Raw genomic sequence first — 22,971 nt, 5'->3', positions numbered from 1 at the left:
TTTTCTCACCCACTGAGGTTGCCATGTCATGTACAGTATATAAGTAAATAAGAGTTGTTTTCTCACCCACTGAGGTTGCCATGTCATGTACAGTATATAAGTATATAAGAGTTGTTTTCTCACCCACTGAGGTTGCCATGTCATGTACAGTATATAAGTAAATAAGAGTTGTTTTCTCACCCACTGAGGTTGCCATGTCATGTACAGTATATAAGTATATAAGAGTTGTTTTCTCACCCACTGAGGTTGCCATGTCATGTACAGTATATAAGTATATAAGAGTTGTTTTCTCACCCACTGAGGTTGCCATGTCATGTACAGTATATAAGTAAATAAGAGTTGTTTTCTCACCCACTGAGGTTGCCATGTCATGTACAGTATATAAGTATATAAGAGTTGTTTTCTCACCCACTGAGGTTGCCATGTCATGTACAGTATATAAGTAAATAAGAGTTGTTTTCTCACCCACTGAGGTTGCCATGTCATGTACAGTATATAAGTATATAAGAGTTGTTTTCTCACCCGCTCAGGTTGCCATGTCATGTACAGTATATAAGTATATAAGAGTTGGTTTCTCACCCGCTCAGGTTGCCATGTCATGTACAGTATATAAGTATATAAGAGTTGTTTTCTCACCCACTGAGGTTGCTATGTCATGTACAGTATATAAGTAAATAAGAGTTGTTTTCTCACCCACTGAGGTTGCCATGTCATGTACAGTATATAAGTAAATAAGAGTTGTTTTCTCACCCACTGAGGTTGCCATGTCATGTAGAGTATATAAGTAAATAAGAGTTGTTTTCTCACCCACTGAGGTTGCCATGTCATGTACAGTATATAAGTATATAAGAGTTGTTTTCTCACCCACTGAGGTTGCCATGTCATGTAGAGTATATAAGTATATAAGAGTTGTTTTCTCACCCGCTCAGGTTGCCATGTCATGTACAGTATATAAGTATATAAGAGTTGTTTTCTCACCCACTGAGGTTGCCATGTCATGTACAGTATATAAGTATATAAGAATTGTTTTCTCACCCACTGAGGTTGCCATGTCATGTACAGTATATAAGTAAATAAGAGTTGTTTTCTCACCCACTGAGGTTGCCATGTCATGTACAGTATATAAGTAAATAAGAGTTGTTTTCTCACCCACTGAGGTTGCCATGTCATGTACAGTATATAAGTATATAAGAGTTGTTTTCTCACCCACTGAGGTTGCCATGTCATGTACAGTATATAAGTAAATAAGAGTTGTTTTCTCACCCACTGAGGTTGCCATGTCATGTACAGTATATAAGTATATAAGAGTTGTTTTCTCACCCACTGAGGTTGCCATGTCATGTACAGTATATAAGTATATAAGAGTTGTTTTCTCACCCACTGAGGTTGCCATGTCATGTACAGTATATAAGTAAATAAGAGTTGTTTTCTCACCCACTGAGGTTGCCATGTCATGTACAGTATATAAGTAAATAAGAGTTGTTTTCTCACCCACTGAGGTTGCCATGTCATGTACAGTATATAAGTATATAAGAGTTGTTTTCTCACCCACTGAGGTTGCCATGTCATGTACAGTATATAAGTAAATAAGAGTTGTTTTCTCACCCACTGAGGTTGCCATGTCATGTACAGTATATAAGTATATAAGAGTTGTTTTCTCACCCACTGAGGTTGCCATGTCATGTACAGTATATAAGTATATAAGAGTTGTTTTCTCACCCACTGAGGTTGCCATGTCATGTACAGTATATAAGTAAATAAGAGTTGTTTTCTCACCCACTGAGGTTGCCATGTCATGTACAGTATATAAGTATATAAGAGTTGTTTTCTCACCCACTGAGGTTGCCATGTCATGTACAGTATATAAGTATATAAGAGTTGTTTTCTCACCCGCTCAGGTTGCCATGTCATGTACAGTATATAAGTATATAAGAGTTGTTTTCTCACCCGCTCAGGTTGCCATGTCATGTACAGTATATAAGTATATAAGAGTTGTTTTCTCACCCACTGAGGTTGCCATGTCATGTAGAGTATATAAGTATATAAGAGTTGTTTTCTCACCCACTGAGGTTGCCATGTCATGTAGAGTATATAAGTATATAAGAGTTGTTTTCTCACCCACTGAGGTTGCCATGTCATGTACAGTATATAAGTAAATAAGAGTTGTTTTCTCACCCACTGAGGTTGCCATGTCATGTAGAGTATATAAGTATATAAGAGTTGTTTTCTCACCCACTGAGGTTGCCATGTCATGTAGAGTATATAAGTATATAAGAGTTGTTTTCTCACCCACTGAGGTTGCCATGTCATGTACAGTATATAAGTATATAAGAGTTGTTTTCTCACCCGCTCAGGTTGCCATGTCATGTACAGTATATAAGTATATAAGAGTTGTTTTCTCACCCACTGAGGTTGCCATGTCATGTACAGTATATAAGTATATAAGAGTTGTTTTCTCACCCACTGAGGTTGCCATGTCATGTACAGTATATAAGTATATAAGAGTTGTTTTCTCACCCACTGAGGTTGCCATGTCATGTACAGTATATAAGTAAATAAGAGTTGTTTTCTCACCCGCTCAGGTTGCCATGTCATGTACAGTATATAAGTATATAAGAGTTGTTTTCTCACCCACTGAGGTTGCCATGTCATGTAGAGTATATAAGTATATAAGAGTTGTTTTCTCACCCACTGAGGTTGCCATGTCATGTAGAGTATATAAGTATATAAGAGTTGTTTTCTCACCCGCTCAGGTTGCCATGTCATGTACAGTATATAAGTATATAAGAGTTGGTTTCTCACCCACTGAGGTTGCCATGTCATGTACAGTATATAAGTAAATAAGAGTTGTTTTCTCACCCGCTCAGGTTGCCATGTCATGTAGAGTATATAAGTAAATAAGAGTTGTTTTCTCACCCGCTGAGGTTGCCATGTCATGTAGAGTATATAAGTAAATAAGAGTTGTTTTCTCACTCGCTGAGGTTGCCATGTCATGTAGAGTATATAAGTATATAAGAGTTGTTTTCTCACCCACTGAGGTTGCCATGTCATGTAGAGTATATAAGTAAATAAGAGTTGGTTTCTCACCCGCTGAGGTTGCCATGTCATGTACAGTATATAAGTAAATAAGAGTTGGTTTCTCACCCGCTGAGGTTGCCATGTCATGTAGAGTATATAAGTAAATAAGAGTTGGTTTCTCACCCGCTCAGGTTGCCATGTCATGTAGAGTATATAAGTATATAAGAGTTGGTTTCTCACCCACTGAGGTTGCCATGTCATGTACAGTATATAAGTAAATAAGAGTTGTTTTCTCACCCACTGATGTTGCTATGTCATGTACAGTATATAAGTATATAAGAGTTGTTTTCTCACCCACTGATGTTGCCATGTCATGTACAGTATATAAGTATATAAGAGTTGTTTTCTCACCCGCTGAGGTTGCCATGTCATGTACAGTATATAAGTATATAAGAGTTGTTTTCTCACCCGCTGAGGTTGCCATGTCATGTAGAGTATATAAGTATATAAGAGTTGTTTTCTCACCCGCTGAGGTTGCCCATGCTGCCCGCACTGCCCACCATGCGCCCGTCAAAGATGTCCACTCCCTTGCCCACGCTGTGGAAGCTCTTCACTGACATGGCACGAGACAACCTGCCAGGCTGCAGCAGGGTGAGGTTACCCTGTGCCAGGGGGGGGGGGCACATTAGACATTACTTCATCAACCCATTAAGAGAGGGGTCTTCAACAGGGGGTCCGCATTTTCATGTTTCTGTCCATTTTGAATAGCTTGTAGCTGCGTATACATGATTACTGTGCAACTGACAGATTGTTAGTTTTGACATTGGTTCTCTAATGTTTAGAAATGGCAGTGGTACGGCCACCCTACTCAATGTAGGCCTACTTTTTTTTTTTATAAAAGTATGAATATGTTTATAAACATATGAAACACCATTTTATACATGTTGTAGCACCCAAATGGCAATTACAAGTCTGTACACAAAAAAACGTTGAAGACCCCTGCATTAAAGCCCTTTGCACACAGGCGCGTTTATCCGCAAGGATAAAACTGACAATTTCATTTTTTTAAAAGAAAACAATGATTCTCTACGACCTCATGCACACCGGATCCGAATTAGCTGTGCGACGAGTGGCTGCGGCCGTGCGTTTTTTTTCTCTCGATCGAACCCAGTTCGATTTGTGTGTCTTGTCGCATGCGGTAAAAAACTCATCACTCCTTTTATGACTCCTTTTGGGATCCGCAGCGCCGATTCCACACAGCATTGCACACCAAATCCAATGCATTTTAATCATGCAGCAAACAAAAAAACGCAACTGTCCTGTGTGCAAAGGGCTTAAGACATGGAATTATACTGCTTGTAGATCTATCTATTTTTGTAGCCATTTTTGAAAAATTATGAAAATTTGTGCAAGTCTTTGAATTCCCCTCTGCAGTGCTGGTTCTCAAAGTGGGGACCCCCAGTGGTCCTTGAGGGAGTTCCAGGGGGTCCCCAGGTAAACGATAGTTAGGAACCAAATGGACCCTTACGGGTTTGTAACTCAGAGAGTGGACAAATTATGGAACCAAAATGGACCCTAATTTGTCCACTCTCAGAGTTAAAATTGTTTAATTTTATCGAATAATTTCTCTAACGGCAATTAATAGATGTTAGATGAATTGTTACCATCCGTACCTGTGAGCCTGTAGGATCCATGATGAACCCTCCTCCTCCGTAGGTGCTGCCCCCGCTGGTCACCTGGTGCTGGGAGGACTGCGCCGTAGAGGAGCTCATACGGGTGTTACGGTTGTTAATCCTACTGATGGTGCGGTAGGCTGGGCCTTTGAAGGAGTGAGACTGGACCACCTACAATATAACATTAATTATTCTACTGATGGTACGGTAGGCTGGTCCTTTGAAGGAGTGGGACTGGACCACCTACAATTAAACATTAATTATTCAACTGATGGTACGGTAGGCTGGGCCTTTGAAGGAGTGAGACTGGACCACCTACAATTAAACATTAATTAAACATTACTTTAATTAAACATTAATTAAACATTACTTTAATTAAACATTCATTATCCTACTGATGGTACGGTAGGCTGGGCCTTTGAAGGAGTGGGACTGCACCACCTACAATTAAACATTAATTATTCTACTGATGGTACGGTAGGCTGGGCCTTTGAAGGAGTGGGACTGTACCACCTACAATTAAATATTAATTAAACATTACTTTAATTAAACATTACTTTAATTAAACATTATTTTAATTAAACGTTACTTAAATTAAATGTTACTTTAATTAAACATTACTTTAATTAAACATTACTTTAATTAAACATTATTTTAATTAAACATTAATTCATTCTACTGATGGTGCGGTAGGCGGGGCCTTTGAAGGAGTGGGACTGTACCACCTACAATTAAACATTAACTTAATTAAAGGCCCGCTGAAACGCTCCAAAATTATAATAGTATGATACAGTAGGTCACGTGGTCTCTCTGAAAACGCTCTGAAACAGTCTGAAACTCATGTCTCAGTGTAATCTGCCCCTCACCCCCCAACAACAGCTGACCAGTACAGTAGTGGGTGAGGTGAGTGAGTACTAGGGCAGGGGTCTTCAACAGGGGGTCGGGGACCCCTAGGGGGTCCTCAGAGTTACTACAGGGGGTCCTCCAAATTTTTGTGTGATAGAAGATTAACCACTTGAACCCTAGTGTCCATATTCTGAGAACTAGATCAGCCAAAAATAGCTGATCTACAAGCTCGCGCTGTGAGGCGTTGTGAGCTTGTAGGGGAAAAAGAGCAGACTAAGTACAGAGTGAAAGGTCAAGTTTATTAAGTATTGACGGTTCAAGTGGTTAAATATCTGAAAACACAAACTGACATGAATCCAAAATACACTGATGATTGTGCTGTCAAACAATGAAACTATATGGAATCTATGAACAGGTTGTGGGGGTCCCTGCTTAATCAACTGAGGGGTCCTTGGCCTGAAAACGTTGAAGACCACTGTGTTAGGGGATGAAGAGGGTGCCAGGGGGTGAGTACTAGGGGGTTAGTTGGGTACTAGGGAGTGAGGTGGGTGCTAGGGGGTGAGGTGAGTACTAGGGGGTTAGTTGGGTACAAAGGGGGAGAGGTGACTATGGGGGTGGGAGATGGGTGACTATGGGGGTACGGTACCTCCATGTCTCCTCCTCCGTCCATCATCATGCCTCCTCTGCTCAGCGTCCCGCTGAGGCTGCGTCTCATGGGGAAGGACGACACGCTCCTCTGCTGCTGCATGCGGACCCCCTGGGCTCCCTGGACCCCCAGGGACCCCCCCGTGTAGCCGTTCATGGTGGCCACGTACTGGGGGAAGCTGGCGTCGCGGTCCGACACCATGCTGGCCGCGTCGCTGCCGTCCACCATCATGGTGTTCATCTAGAGGATAGAGGTTCATTAAGAGTTAATAATATATCTGATTAAAACCAGTCTACCATCATGGTGTTCATAGAGGAGGATAGAGGTTCATTAAGAGTTAATAATATATCTGATTAAAACCAGTCCACCATCATGGTGTTCATAGAGGAGGATAGAGGTTCATTAAGAGTTAATAATATATCTGATTAAACCAGTCTACCATCATGGTGTTCATAGAGGAGGATAGAGGTTCATTAAAGAGTTAATAATATATCTGATTAAACCAGTCTACCATCATGGTGTTCATAGAGGAGGATAGAGGTTCATTAAAGAGTTAATCTATCTGATTAAACCAGTCTACCATCATGGTGTTCATAGAGGAGGATAGAGGTTCATTAAAGAGTTAATCTATCTGATTAAACCAGTCTACCATCATGGTGTTCATAGAGGAGGATAGAGGTTCATTAAAGAGTTAATCTATCTGATTAAACCAGTCTACCATCATGGTGTTCATAGAGGAGGATAGAGGTTCATTAAAGAGTTAATCTATCTGATTAAACCAGTCTACCATCATGGTGTTCATAGAGGAGGATAGAGGTTCATTAAAGAGTTAATCTATCTGATTAAACCAGTCTACCATCATGGTGTTCATAGAGGAGGATAGAGGTTCATTAAAGAGTTAATCTATCTGATTAAACCAGTCTACCATCATGGTGTTCATAGAGGAGGATAGAGGTTCATTAAAGAGTTAATCTATCTGATTAAACCAGTCTACCATCATGGTGTTCATAGAGGAGGATAGAGGTTCATTAAAGAGTTAATCTATCTGATTAAACCAGTCTACCATCATGGTGTTCATAGAGGAGGATAGAGGTTCATTAAAGAGTTAATCTATCTGATTAAACCAGTCTACCATCATGGTGTTCATAGAGGAGGATATAGGTTCATTAAAGAGTTAATCTATCTGATTAAACCAGTCTACCATCATGGTGTTCATAGAGGAGGATAGAGGTTCATTAAAGAGTTAATCTATCTGATTAAACCAGTCTACCATCATGGTGTTCATAGAGGAGGATAGAGGTTCATTAAAGAGTTAATAATATATCTGATTAAACCAGTCTACCATCATGGTGTTCATAGAGGAGGATAGAGGTTCATTAAGAGTTAATCTATCTGATTAAACCAGTCTACCATCATGGTGTTCATAGAGGAGGATAGAGGTTCATTAAAGAGTTAATCTATCTGATTAAACCAGTCTACCATCATGGTGTTCATAGAGGAGGATAGAGGTTCATTAAAGAGTTAATCTATCTGATTAAACCAGTCTACCATCATGGTGTTCATAGAGGAGGATAGAGGTTCATTAAGAGTTAATCTATCTGATTAAACCAGTCTACCATCATGGTGTTCATAGAGGAGGATAGAGGTTCATTAAAGAGTTAATAATATATCTGATTAAACCAGTCTACCATCATGGTGTTCATAGAGGAGGATAGAGGTTCATTAAAGAGTTAATAATATATCTGATTAAACCAGTCTACCATCATGGTGTTCATAGAGGAGGATAGAGGTTCATTAAAGAGTTAATAATATATCTGATTAAACCAGTCTACCATCATGGTGTTCATGGAGGAGGATAGAGGTTCATTAAAGAGTTAATCTATCTGATTAAACCAGTCCACCATCATGGTGTTCATAGAGGAGGATAGAGGTTCATTAAAGAGTTAATCTATCTGATTAAACCAGTCTACCATCATGGTGTTCATGGAGGAGGATAGAGGTTCATTAAAGAGTTAATCTATCTGATTAAACCAGTCCACCATCATGGTGTTCATAGAGGAGGATAGAGGTTCATTAAAGAGTTAATCTATCTGATTAAACCAGTCTACCATCATGGTGTTCATAGAGGAGGATAGAGGTTCATTAAAGAGTTAATCTATCTGATTAAACCAGTCTACCATCATGGTGTTCATAGAGGAGGATAGAGGTTCATTAAAGAGTTAATCTATCTGATTAAACCAGTCTACCATCATGGTGTTCATAGAGGAGGATAGAGGTTCATTAAAGAGTTAATCTATCTGATTAAACATGGACACCTGGTAGAACAGTCAAAGGACGACTTCAGTCAGTTGCTCGTGAGCGCCCCATCCCGAAAATAGACGATCTAAAATGTTAAAATGTGCAGAACTGAGACAGAAGATGGGAGTGGAGGCCATAGAACTGAGACAGAAGATGGGAGTGGAGGCCATAGCGGATGTTGTGAGGAGAGGCAGACTGCGATGGTACGGACAGTGGGCACGTAGTGAGGAAGGAAGAGAATGATTGGGTGAAGAAAGTTATGTCATTTAACGTAGAGGGGACAAGACCCAGTGGCCTAAGAAGACTGGCCTAAGAAGACTGACGGAACTATTGCTGTATTGACTTTGACCTCTAAGGACCTTCCAGGGAGAGTGCTCATGTGCGTCTTGCGGTGACACGCTTCCTAGTTTCTTCTTCTCTGAGCTGTTTTTTTCGCACTGATTTTTGACATTGCACTATTAGGTTGTGTTGGTAGTTTCTGAGTATTCTGCTTTGTTTAACAATGACAGTGAGATACTTGTTACACTAACTAGCATTGACTGCTACGGTCTCTTTTTGTAAGTTACTTTATGTATATATACTTATATATTATTCTCCCCCTCTATTGATGCACCTTCTCTTTATTGGTACTGTACTGCTCTTTTTTTCCTCTTATCTATCTTTTTTCTTACTTCTCTGTAACTTTGTAAATAACTGTATACTGCTTTGCTACAATTGGACAACTGAGTTTCCCCCTTGGGATAATAAAGGTATCTATCTATCTATCTATCTATCTATCTATCTATCTAAGACCTGGCAGACAACCGTGGTGGCTGACATGAGGGCACTCGGCATTGACCATGAGGTGGCCATGGACCGTTCCCGGTGGAGGAAAGCCATAGCAAGAAGCCAGTCCAACCCAGCGGTGCCTGGAAAGAGGACTTAAAACAGATGATGACGATGATCAAGCATGATGACTATGCTGCGTGCTGTTGTCACTACCGTTGCGCGACACCATTAAGTGACACCGGAAACCCTTTTCTTCTCAATTATTCAAAAAAAAAAAAAAGTTATTGATAGAGAGCTAGTAGATCGGCTATTTTCAGAGTGTGACACCTACACACAACATAAGATTACTTGTCTTTTAGTTCTACTGGATCTCTTCTCCACTAGTCCAATCGAAAATAGCAGATCTACATGCTCACAACGCCTCGCAACGCGAGGCGTTGTGAGCATGTAGATCTGCTATTTTCACAATAGAAACGGTGTTATACAGAATGTAATGCCTCAACTCTTAGTGCTCATCAGGGTGGGAGGGCCCCCCAGTTAAAATATGATTAGTTTGGGGGTCCCCAGTGTTAAACTAACCTGGTAGGGTTGTTGTTGTTGTCTCATGCTGTGCAGTGACAGGTTGTCTTGGTTCAGACGGGTGTAGGTCCCTCCTCCTCCACCTCCCTGTCTGATGGAGGTCTGGTACCCTCCTCCCCCTCCACCCCCTCCTCCCCCCACCGTGCTCATCCTCAGCTGGTTCAGGTCCACTGCAGAGCGGGACGTGTAGCCTCCTGACATGCCTGATGAGTACTGGGACATGGGCCTGGCCTGGGGACAGACAGACATGGACATTAGAGTACTGGGACATGGGACGGGCCTGGGGACAGACAGACAGACATGGACATTAGAGTACTGGGACATGGGACGGGCCTGGGGACGGACAGACAGACAGACAGACAGACAGACAGACAGACAGACAGACAGACAGACAGACAGACAGACAGACAGGGGACAATGACAGGGACATTAGAGTAGTGTGACATGGTGGACAGACAGATGACAATAACTGGGACATTAGAGTGACATACAGAGCAGGGGTTCCCCAACCTTTTTGTCTCAGGGCACCCCATAAATAGGGGGGGGGGGGGTAGGACAGAGTTAAGGCCCTATCAGAGTACAGGTCTGCGGCGATAAGTCATCACCTAAAAATGTATAACAAAGTGATAGCTAGAAAACTACACTGTGGTGATGACTTATCACCGCAGTGCAGGGGCGTCAATTGGGTATGGCAGGAGTATGCAGCTGCCATACCCTGGGTCCAGGGGGGAACATAAAAGTTACTTTTAAATGTAAATCCATGAATGTCTCTTTGTGCTAGTTATTATGTTGTTAAATTACAGTAAAATAACTACAAATGCAGACTTTTACAAAATGGTCACTTTAACAAGGTATTATAATTATATTGTCCACACTTGTATTCTCCCCATCTTGACAGAATGGTATATTCCCAGGTTCTGCAGGTCAGCTGCACAAGTAAAATGTATTATTGTTAATTGTGGCACATTTACTAACATGCCAAGTTTAGCTGCACTTGAACAACCATTCCAGGCTGCCATATCCAGCCCAAGCCAGGGAAAAAAATAAAATGTGATTCTACAGTATAACATTTTGTAACTCAAATATTTGCTTCTGGGGGGGTCCCTGGAACAACATATTTTGAGATGGGGGTCCACAGCCAGATACGTGTCATTTTGGGAGTCCTTGACAAGAAAAAAGGTTTGACCACTGATTTTGGAGAAGGATTTAGAAGACACTTATAGAATCGGGTCAAAGATATTCAAAGACTTCACAAATAGCAGATCTACAAGCTGGCAGTGTGATCTGTAAGTACTTGTAAATTGTACTAAGATGTGTTAAGATCTAAACTGAGCCGACACACCAGAGAGGAGGAATCTAGAGCTGAGCTGAGACTATCACAACCTGGTGTCACATACCACACACACACACACACACACACACACACACACACACACACACACACACACACACACACACACACACACACACACACACACACACACACACACACACACACACACACACACACACACACACACACACACACACACACACACACACACACACACACACACAGGGGGTAAGTGAGAGAAAGTGGAAATGGGAAAAAAAAACTGATGTCCTCAGGATACTCAAAGTTCAAGTCCTTTTCTTATTTGTAATGTTATATTCTTCAAAGTATTATTCTAAAAGGTGGCTTATCGTTCATTCATATATAGCAGCCCGTGGAAATAGCAATAATAGCAGATCTACAAGCTCAAAACGCAACATCTTTTGAGCTTGTAGATCTGCTATTTTTTGCTATGTTTGTAAGACACTGCAGTATGGCCAAGGAGGGCATTCATCTAAAACATGGACACCTGAGGTTTCTGCCCGACACCAACAATATGCTAGATATAGTTTTATAAGCAACATGTTGTAGTCGGGTGAAGGGGTTTGATCCAGAAATCAGGAAAAGGGGGGACTGACCATATAGACTAGAGGGTCTAGAAGCAGTGTACATGTAGGAAGACTTGGAGGTTAGGGTTTAGGGCTAGGGTTTAGGGTACTCACCATGGAGGGTCTAGAAGCAGTGTACATGTAGGAAGACTTGGAGGTTAGGGTTTAGGGCTAGGGTTTAGGGTACTCACCATGGAGGGTCTAGAAGCAGTGTACATGTAGGAAGACTTGGAGGTTAGGGTTTAGGGCTAGGGTTTAGGGTACTCACCATGGAGGGTCTAGAAGCTGTGTACATGTAGGAGGACTTGGAGGTTAGGGTTTAGGGATAGTGATTAGGGTATAGGGATTAGGGTTTAGGGCACTCACCATAGAGGGTCTAGAAGCAGTGTACATGTAGGAAGACTTGGAGGTGAATCCTGGGTTGTAGCTCTGGTACTTTATGGTGTTGGAGGAGGAGCCGCCATATTCTGGAGAGGAGAGAGAAGAAACATTAGACTTTGATAAAACACACTTACAGTACACTTCACCAGGGTTAACCAACTCATGGCCTACAGTACGTGTGAGCAAGCAGAGCGCACCACAAGGTTGTGTGCCCTGCTGGCCTCATGTCCCTGATGTCTTCACCCGTTAAGCCATTTAGGCCTAGAATTATTGAATGCTTTAGCTATTGAAAAATAGCACATATACAAGCTCACATCGCGGAACTCGGTGCCGCGCTGTGAGCTTGTATATCTGCTATTTTTCAATAGTTAAAGCACAGCATAATGATACACAATAATGTGTACCCGTTCTGAATGGGTTGAAGACATTACCAAGAGCACTCTTATATACCAAACTCTGCTGACATCATCACCAGGAATGCTGGTCACCTACATACATACTGTACGCACATACATACTGTACATACATAGTATGTATGTACAGTATGTATGTATTACATACATACATACTGTACATACATACATACTGTACGCACATACATACTGTACGCACATACATACATACATACTGTACGCACATACATACTGTACGCACATACATACATACATACTGTACGCACATACATACATACATACTGTACGCACATACATACTGTACGCACATACATACTGTACGCACATACATACTGTACGTACATACATACTGTACATACATACATACATACATACTGTACGCACATACATACTGTACATACATACATACATACATACTGTACGCACATACATACTATACATACATACATAGCCAGAATCCCAGCCGTTTCAGGGCTACAGACTTCAAAAATCCCAGTCACCTACAGTACATACCAAACACATTACAATACTATAAGTAATAAGTATAATAATAATAAGTCTTCTCCATGAAAGACATTCCTCTCATTGAGGTGTCATCAGTGTTTACCAAGTGAATCATCTTCAGATTGGTGTATTATTTATATTACATACTGTAGTTCCTTTAAAATAACCCTTCCGTCTTTTCTCATGACTCCTTGGCATGCAGATATCACTTCCATAAGTGATACTCATACGGATATCAATTCCATAACTAATACGCATATAGTAGGGGTGTAACGATACATTCTAACAACGATACGATACATGGACGATATTGGTTCATTGATGGCGATACGATTCGATTCAATACGATTCAATGATTTAAATCGATATAGTAACTATTTAGCAAAGAAATTAAATCTGTGTGAATAGTGCATGTTTTTAAGGGAATCTATCTATTATTATGGATGTAAATAAGTAAACACTGTGATTCTCTAGCAAATACATGGACATTATATTTCAACACATGTCCAAACAAACCACCGCACCTTGACATGAACACAGAGATTACACACATGTATCGATAGACCAAGAGTAGCTATATGGAATGGAAAAGTAATTAAACTCCTCTTTTTCATTTCCCTTCTTAAAATTGCCAAATACAAGGCATAAATACTTAGTTTCCATACAATCAAGTATTTGCCCTGCAAAACGATTCGATACCGATTATCTGCATTGCAAAACGATACCAATACGATGCAAAGCCAAAAAGGTACGATATGTGCTTTTGCATATTGATATAGTAGATCACTGCAAATTAAAATCGATTTTTAGATTTTCGATTCACCATATCGCTACACCCCTATCATATAGATATCACTCCCATAAGTGATACTCATATAGATAGTGATAGGGGAAGTACCAGGTTCTTCCATAAGTGATACTCATATAGATAGTGATAGGGGAAGTACCAGGTTCTTCCATAAGTGATACTCATATAGATAGTGATAGGGGAACTACCAGGTTCTTCCCCGGATCAGTTTAGTATAGCGTTGCTCCAGGGCAGAAACCTTGTACCTCCAGCATATTTCATCCTTTTATGTTTGTTTTTTATAACTTAATACGTTATTTTATACTTAATCGTATGGCAGTGTCAGTTAGGCAGAGGTAGGGAAAATAGCCGATCTACAAGCTTGTCGATTCGACGGGTTTTGTGCTTGTGGACTGGCAAGTTTCACAACTGTATGCTTGAAAAATGTAGAAACCTTTTGAAAAATGTCACCCAACGACGATGCCCACAATACAGAGCCCAGGTTGGATAAGTCTTTCTGTGGGTTTTATGAATAATGAATATTGAAAGAATGAAATAACAAGACCCCTTAACTGCTCCTGATGAGCAGGTTGGAGCCTTGCATGGTTGCCTCTGCCATCGCTGTATGAATGTGTGTGTGAAGTGAATGGGTGAATGTAATGCAGCATCTATATAAATGCACCATTGAACAAGAACTTGAGACTATACAGTAATTATGTTTCTATATCAGTGGTTATCAAACCTTTGAGTGATATGTGTATTTGGTTGTGGACCCACCATCTCAAAATATCTTGCTTCAGGGACGCCCAGAAGCAAAGATAATGAGTTTAAAAAATATTAACTACTTTTCAAAAGCAGTAGATCTACAATCTCATATGACACGGACAGTGTACTGTAAACTAGGATATCAGAAAAACCAAGAAACTAGCTTCAGTCTAAACAGACAGTATACTGTTGAAAGAACAATATTAATATACATAAACTACTAAATAAGCTGATATCTAAATAAAATAAAACAAGCCTGTAACAAAAACATGACAAATGATGACGGTATAAGTCAGTATGGCCATCATAACTAGGTCCCGCTGTGTGTGTGTGTGTGTGTGTGTGTGTGTGTGTGTGTGTGTGTGTGTGTGTGTGTGTATGTGTGTATGTGTGTGTGTGTGTGTGTGTGTGTGTGTGTGTGTGTGTGTGTGTGTGTGTGTGTGTGTGTGTGTGTGTGTGTGCGTGCGTGCGTGCGTCTTGTGTGTGTCTTGGCATGTCTTTTCAAATGGGGGTCCGCGGGCTGATAAGTGTCAATTCAGGGTCCTGGACATGAAAAGGTTTGAGAACCACTGCCCCAGGGTGGCGTGATGCCAGGGCGCCTCAGAATACTTTGATGATATTTGGAATTCATCAATATCACCTCAGTTTAACCACTGAGACCCTCTCAATGCTTAGTTCAGTTTAACCACTGAGACCCTCTCAATGCTTAGTTCAGTTTAACCACTGAGACCCTCTCAATGCTTAGTTCAGGGTTCAGTTTAACCACTGAGACCCTCTCAATGCTTAGTTCAGGGTTCACACACATTTTTACCAATTCATTTCCAAAACTTTTCCAAAACTTTTCCAGAATATTTAACCCGATTTCCAGGACTATATAACAATAATTCAGCTCAATAACAGATCGCTTACTCCTATGTGCAATATGCCTAAAGACAGGTAGTGTATGCCAGTGGTTCTCAACCTTTTCAGGCCGTGGCCCCCGAAATAATCATGTTTTAACTGGGGACCCCCCCACCCTGACGAGCACTTGGAATTATAGGTATTACATTTAATGTGACTCGGTTCCACAGATAAATATTGTGAAAATAGCCGATCTACATGCTCATGTAGATCGGCTATTTTCACAATTTCTTCCTCTAATATTTGACAATTTGGCCCATGTTTAATTTGTCATTTCAGAGGTATTAACAAAATCAATAACCAAAGGCAATGCATAGCTATTTTTCCAGGGCCTTCCAGGACCCTTGATCAATTCTAAAACCTTTCCAGTACTGGATTTTTTTTTTTTCTTCTAATTTCAAAATATTTCCAGTAATTTCATGACCATGGGAACCCTGTTAGTAAAACACACTAAAACCCCCTTTTTAATATATTATTTGGGGTCTTTTATGCCTCTACTGTCAGGACAGTCAGCTGACAGGAGACGGGGAGAGAGACGGGGAGTGACACGCAGCAAAGGTAGACGGGATCGGGACTTGAACCAGCGACATGCTGTCAGGCTACACTTTGCCTATGTGGTATGTGCCTGGACCGGTAGGCCAGCGGGCACACCTCTACTTCTTTCCTTCACACAAAAAAATAGCAGATCTACAAGCTCACAACATGGCGTGTTCGGCTATTTTGAGGGAATGTTCCCCCCGTTATAAGGAATGCTGGGGTTGAAGTGGTTAAACGTATACATACAAAGATACATAAACTGTATCTTTGGGGGAAATATTTTACATATGTACAGCAGGGGTTCCCAAACATTTTTGTCTCAGGGCACCCCATGAATATATTTTTTAATCCGAGGCACCCCTACATTATAACTTTCACTCCCAGCACCTTATATTTATAGCATATCGTCGTTGTCGGGTGGAAACCTTGTATGTCCAAAACCATTCGTTTTGTATTTATCATCTATAAAATGTACTAAACTAGTGAAAACAGCAGATCTACAAGCACACAACGCCTCGCGATGCGTCTTGTATGATGAAGCAGGGCTTTGCTTTACCAAAAGACGTACACATTTGAAACTTGGAGATACGAGGTTTCTGCCCGACAGTGAGGATATTTTAGTGATTATGTTGTGAGGAAAACGTTGAGATAACAGCCATTTTGGTTAGAACTGACTGAAAATAACTTTGTACTTCAAGTTTAAAATGATCCTAAATATTTTTTCAAAGTGTCCAAATAAATTCCAAATATTATCAAATGATCTCACGGCACCCCAAGGTGCCCCGTCACCCACTTTGAAAACCCCTGATGTACAGTACTGTATGTACCGCTAATATGACAAAAGCTGCTATAAAGGAACAGTGTAATTCAGGGGTCCCATGGATGAAAAGGTTGTTTACAGGCGTGAACCTGAGACTAAAATGTTAGAGAACCTCTGAGCTAGTAGCATTTTAAATGTTAGAGAACCTCTGAGCTAGTAGCATTTTAAATGTTAGAGAACCTCTGAGCTAGTAGCATTTTAAATGTTAGAGAACCTCTGAGCTAGTAGCATTTTAAATGTTAGAGAACCTCTGAGCTAGTAGCATTTTAAATGTTAGAGAACCTCTGAGCTAGTAGCATTTTAAATGTTAGAGAACCTCTGAGCTAGTAGCATTTTAAATGTTAGAGAACCTCTGAGCTAGTAGCATTTTAAATGTTAGAGAACCTCTGAGCTAGTAGCATTTTAAATGTTAGAGAACCTCTGAGCTAGTAGCATTTAAAATGTTAGAGAACCTCTGAGCTAGTAGCATTTTAAATGTTAGAGAACCTCTGAGCTAGTAGCATTTAAAATGTTAGAGAACCTCTGAGCTAGTAGCATTTTAAATGTTAGAGAACCTCTGAGCTAGTAGCATTTTAAATGTTAGAGAACCTCTGAGCTAGTAGCATTTTAAATGTTAGAGAACCTCTGAGCTAGTAGCATTTTAAATGTTAGAGAACCTCTGAGCTAGTAGCATTTTAAATGTTAGAGAACCTCTGAGCTAGTAGCATTTTAAATGTTAGAGAACCTCTGAGCTAGTAGCATTTTAAATGTTAGAGAACCTCTGAGCTAGTAGCATTTAAAATGTTAGAGAACCTCTGAGCTAGTAGCATTTTAACTCATTGAGTGCCTATCCCGAATTAGTTCGGGATATATGATCGTATCACAGGGTGCCTATCCCGAACAAGTTCGGGATATAAAAAAAAAAAAAAAAAAAAAAATTTTTTTTTTTTTTTTTGAAAAAAAATTTTTTGAATTTTTTTTTTTTTTTTTTGGACCCCATCAAATCTGGTGAACATGATTTCAATCGCGATTTTGCATGTTCCACCCCCATACAACCCCATCTAACATACAGGGCAGCCATTTTTGTTTACATTACATGTAAAACATAAGGGCGATTATCTCAAGAATGCCAGAACGGATTTCCAATCGGATTTTTTTGTTTGAAAGCTGTGAACAAACTGCACAAATCCACTCCAATGCAATCCAGGATTGCATTGGATTTTTCAGAGCTCATTCTTCTCTGTTTTTTTCCCATGCATGAGGTGTGCAAGGTTTAATCATGGCTAAGTTGACGAAAATAAGGCTTCTAAAATGCTTGGTAGCCAATAGCTAACTTCAAGCTAACTTCATCCTCTTCCTGTACATGCAGTCATGCACAAAGGAAAGTGTTCAGGCAAGTCATGGCTGCAGGGCTTCTGCATATACCAGCATATCTCTATGGGATTTTCTCTGGCCACTGGGCGCCCTCTAGTGGTGAAAGGGGTGGCACTAAATGAGTTAAATGTTAGAGAACCTCTGAGCTAGTAGCATTTTAAATGTTAGAGAACCTCTGAGCTAGTAGCATTTAAAATGTTAGAGAACCTCTGAGCTAGTAGCATTTTAAATGTTAGAGAACCTCTGAGCTAGTAGCATTTTAAATGTTAGAGAACCTCTGAGCTAGTAGCATTTTAAATGTTAGAGAACCTCTGAGCTAGTAGCATTTTAAATGTTAGAGAACCTCTGAGCTAGTAGCATTTTAAATGTTAGAGAACCTCTGAGCTAGTAGCATTTTAAATGTTAGAGAACCTCTGAGCTAGTAGCATTTTAAATGTTAGAGAACCTCTGAGCTAGTAGCATTTTAAATGTTAGAGAACCTCTGAGCTAGTAGCATTTTAAATGTTAGAGAACCTCTGAGCTAGTAGCATTTTAAATGTTAGAGAACCTCTGAGCTAGTAGCATTTTAAATGTTAGAGAACCTCTGAGCTAGTAGCATTTTAAATGTTAGAGAACCTCTGAGCTAGGGCATTTAAAATGTTAGAGAACCTCTGAGCTAGTAGCATTTTAAATAATGCTGCAAGCTGCCAGGGTTGTGCAACAGCTTCTTGGGTCATTAATATTATCACTGCTTCTGCTTGTGTCAATATGAGGACAATATGAGGACAATATAATGTGTGCTTTGTGCAATATGAAACCTTAGTGGTTGGCATTAGAATGCGCTGCTTTGTTGTTATGTTTTTATTACTCTATAGAGGCAGCTTTACTATACTTGTATAAAGGGCGAGGTCGCGCCATGTCTTGGCTATCTGACCAGTGATGCATATCAGACCAGTTATCCATATATGGAGACCCCTGGTACCCATAAATGGAGATCCATGTCCATAGCTATATGGAGATATGCTGTGAGAGCCCAAACATGCTTACTCAGTTATTCGTTATGTGAAAGTCCTATGACGTCTATGACATCTGACATCATACATACTATCCCTTTTTACAATCCCTTTTTATCTGTATCTATCATCCACTTTGAATGGAAAAATATCTGGAGAAAGATATTTTTTTATCTGTTATCTGGCCCAGTGGAATGGGCCTTTAGACTGGCTCTCTGCATGTAGCCTCAATGAAATGAGGTCAAAATAACTACTGTTGCTTTATGAAGCTTTTGAAAGCTTTAAACGATGTTAACTCTTTAAACTCCTATATTACACTCATGTTAACTCTTTAAACTCCTATATTACACTCATGTTAACTCTTTAAACTCCTATATTACACTCATGTTAACTCTTTAAACTCCTATATTACACTCATGTTAACTCTTTAAACTCCTATATTACACTCATGTTAACTCTTTAAACTCCTATATTACACCCATGTTAACTCTTTAAACTCCTATATTACACTCATGTTAACTCTTTAAACTCCTATATTACACCCATGTTAACTCTTTAAACTCCTATATTACACTCATGTTAACTCTTTAAACTCCTATATTACACCCATGTTAACTCTTTAAACTCCTATATTACACCCATGTTAACTCTTTAAACTCCTATATTACACCCATGTTAACTCTTTAAACTCCTATATTACACCCATGTTAACTCTTTAAACTCCTATATTACACCCATGTTAACTCTTTAAACTCCTATATTACACTCATGTTAACTCTTTAAACTCCTATATTACACTCATGTTAACTCTTTAAACTCCTATATTACACCCATGTTAACTCTTTAAACTCCTATATTACACCCATGTTAACTCTTTAAACTCCTATATTACACCCATGTTAACTCTTTAAACTCCTATATTACACTCATGTTAACTCTTTAAACTCCTATATTACACCCATGTTAACTCTTTAAACTCCTATATTACACCCATGTTAACTCTTTAAACTCCTATATTACACTCATGTTAACTCTTTAAACTCCTATATTACACCCATGTTAACTCTTTAAACTCCTATATTACACCCATGTTAACTCTTTAAACTCCTATATTACACTCATGTTAACTCTTTAAACTCCTATATTACACCCATGTTAACTCTTTAAACTCCTATATTACACCCATGTTAACTCTTTAAACTCCTATATTACACCCATGTTAACTCTTTAAACTCCTATATTACACTCATGTTAACTCTTTAAACTCCTATATTACACTCATGTTAACTCTTTAAACTCCTATATTACACTCATGTTAACTCTTTAAACTCCTATATTACACTCATGTTAACTCTTTAAACTCCTATATTACACCCATGTTAACTGCTTGTAACTGACAGTATGAGCAGACACACATGCTAGGGCACATTTCATGATGTCACTTTCCCTTCTTTAGAACTCCTTTTTCTGTGGAATCCTTGACATCCGACCTGCCAGTAACCATGACAACGTCAACGCCTCATCATAGGTCACCACGAGGTCATTTATCTCAACTAGTCTTCACTTCCCCGCATTACTAAATGCATGGATTCCTCACATTACAAAAACCCAGATTCGGCTCAAACAAAGGGTCAGATGCATTCTCCTGCTATGCCGCTAAAACAGGGGTCTTCAACAGGGGGTCCGGGACCCCCAGGGGGTCCTCAGAGTTACTACAGGGGGTCCCCCAAATCTGTGTGTGATAGAAACCTTTTTTTCTCCTCCTTTATATCAACCACTTGCCAGAAAATAGCCGATCTACAAGCTCACAACGCCTCGCAGTAGATCGGCTATTTTCGGCAAAGAGGTTTCATGTAGAGGGGAAAAGAGCAGACTAAGTACAGAGTGAAAGGTCAACTTTATTAAGTATTGACGGTTCAAGTGGTTAAATATCTGAAAACACAAATTGACATGAATCCAAAATACACTGATGATTGTGCTGTCAAACAATGACACTATATGGAATCTATGAACAGGTTGTGGGGGTCCCTGCTTCATCTCTCTCTCAACTAAGGGGTCCTTGTCCTGAAAACGTTGAAGACCCCTGCGCTAAAATGTGGAACGCCCTATCGAAGGCCTTAAAGGAGTATAAATCCCTAACTTCCTTTAAAACCGGCCCCTGAGAAACCACTGGAAACTGGCAACAATAAACCTAACCTAACAGTACCCTCCCCCTGGCCCTTCTATTATAAATACCTTTCACTTTGCTGATCGATTTTCTGATGATATTTACTGCATAGTACTGTGTTCTATCTGTCTGATGATATCTAGTATCTACTGCATAGGCCGTGTCTGAGGCAGCGTCATAGCTCCGCTCCCATAGGTTAGCATGTAAACAAAGGAAGGAGCTGCACGGCCATGGAATGGTATTTTTTCATGCAATTTCTTTTTAAATTTGGAAACTGTTATCGATGCTTTACCCGCCTGGCATATGATCTGCGCACAGAGCTTGTTCTATGTGCGCCAACGTGCCCACGCAGGACCATAGCGCACAGCTCGGCCTTTTACATTAGTTTTTCTGTAAACAGTGGCAATTATAGCCTGACAACGGAAATGTCTATTGGCATTTTTTTAAACGAAAGCTGTGCTGGAGTCTACTGTACGTGCCTGCTACGTGAGTCGCACACAGATCTCGCACGATGCGTGCACGCGTCGCCGTTAAAAGGTAAGGACAATTTGGCAGTTTGCCGAGTTCAGCTATGTTTAAAATGGCAGCAAATTAGTTAACATGTAATGTTTTCCTGCCTAAATGGCTTCTAACTCTCTGGTTGTTGACATTGTGCTACAAACAGGCTGGCCTGGCCCCGCAGCGTTTACCACCAAGACAAGCTTCAACATCACAACAATAAATCATACTGTACAGCATGGTATTATAAGACACATCTACAGGCACCAAATACTGAGCCCTGTGTACAAGGATTCACTGCGGGCCCCCCATGAATGTTCTTTTTTTCTTTTCTTTTTTTTTTTTTTTATAATTTTTATCCCGCGATTTTGCAACCCATTTTTCACCCAGTGCCAATTGTCTATGTAATCCTGGGCTCTGCTCTCCCTCTGCCGTGCCTGGGGAGACAACGGACTGACCTCATGCTTCCTTCAATGCATGAGAAGTCCAAGTTGTTTCTTTTCACCTGACAGGGGGGATTTCCCCGGGATGGACGTTTTTGTGAGGGTATCAACCCTAGGAGACACGGGGAGAACATGCAAACTCCATAACAGAAAGGCCCTATCGCCGACCCCACCTAGGGTGTGGGCGCTGATGACGCGGAGGGAGAAACACGCCCCCAGCACCCACAGGGTCCCCCGGCGAGAATTGAACCCAGGACCTTCTAGCTGTGAGGCGAAGCGCTAACCACTGCGCCACCGTGCCCCCGTATATGAATACGGGGGCACCATGAATGTTCTTCATGGGGGGAGGGGATTTAACCCATTTAGACTGGGAACGCTTATTACCCGTTATTTTGTGCTTTAACTATTGAAAAATAGCAGATCTACAAGCTTGAAGATCTGCTATTTTTGAAAAATCCTATCCTATGTTTCTATGTCAGTGGTGCTCAAACTTTGTGCATGTGAAGGACCCCCAAAATGATTTAGTTCCAGGGACCCCCCAGAACCAAAATTTGAGTTACAAATGTTCACACTGTGAGCTTGTATATCTGCTATTTTTCAATAGCTAAAGTATAAAATAATTAAGGCCCCCCCACCTTGGGCCCTAGTAACTCAGTCCCACTC

At 40.3% G+C, this 22,971-nt stretch overlaps 1 protein-coding gene across 1 annotated transcript in view; it reads right to left on the bottom strand.

The window, feature by feature from the left end:
* The window catches only part of pkp3a (plakophilin 3a), a 93,530-nt gene that overhangs the window by 50,445 nt on the left and 20,114 nt on the right, over positions 1 to 22,971 (bottom strand). The window contains exons 2-6 of the mRNA XM_080736235.1: positions 12,115 to 12,215; positions 9,829 to 10,059; positions 6,184 to 6,423; positions 4,692 to 4,862; positions 3,544 to 3,680 (exon numbers count right to left, since the gene is read on the bottom strand). Coding sequence (XP_080592361.1) covers positions 3,544 to 3,680; positions 4,692 to 4,862; positions 6,184 to 6,423; positions 9,829 to 10,059; positions 12,115 to 12,215 — 880 coding nt within the window. The remainder of the gene's footprint in view (positions 1 to 3,543; positions 3,681 to 4,691; positions 4,863 to 6,183; positions 6,424 to 9,828; positions 10,060 to 12,114; positions 12,216 to 22,971) is intronic.

The sequence above is a fragment of the Nannobrachium achirus genome, assembly GCF_963921795.1.
Source record: "Nannobrachium achirus genome assembly, chromosome: 11".
Taxonomy (NCBI): Eukaryota; Metazoa; Chordata; class Actinopteri; order Myctophiformes; family Myctophidae; genus Nannobrachium; species Nannobrachium achirus.
The sequence above is the reverse complement of the archived record's forward strand: the minus strand, read 5'-3'. Positions and strand labels throughout refer to the sequence as shown.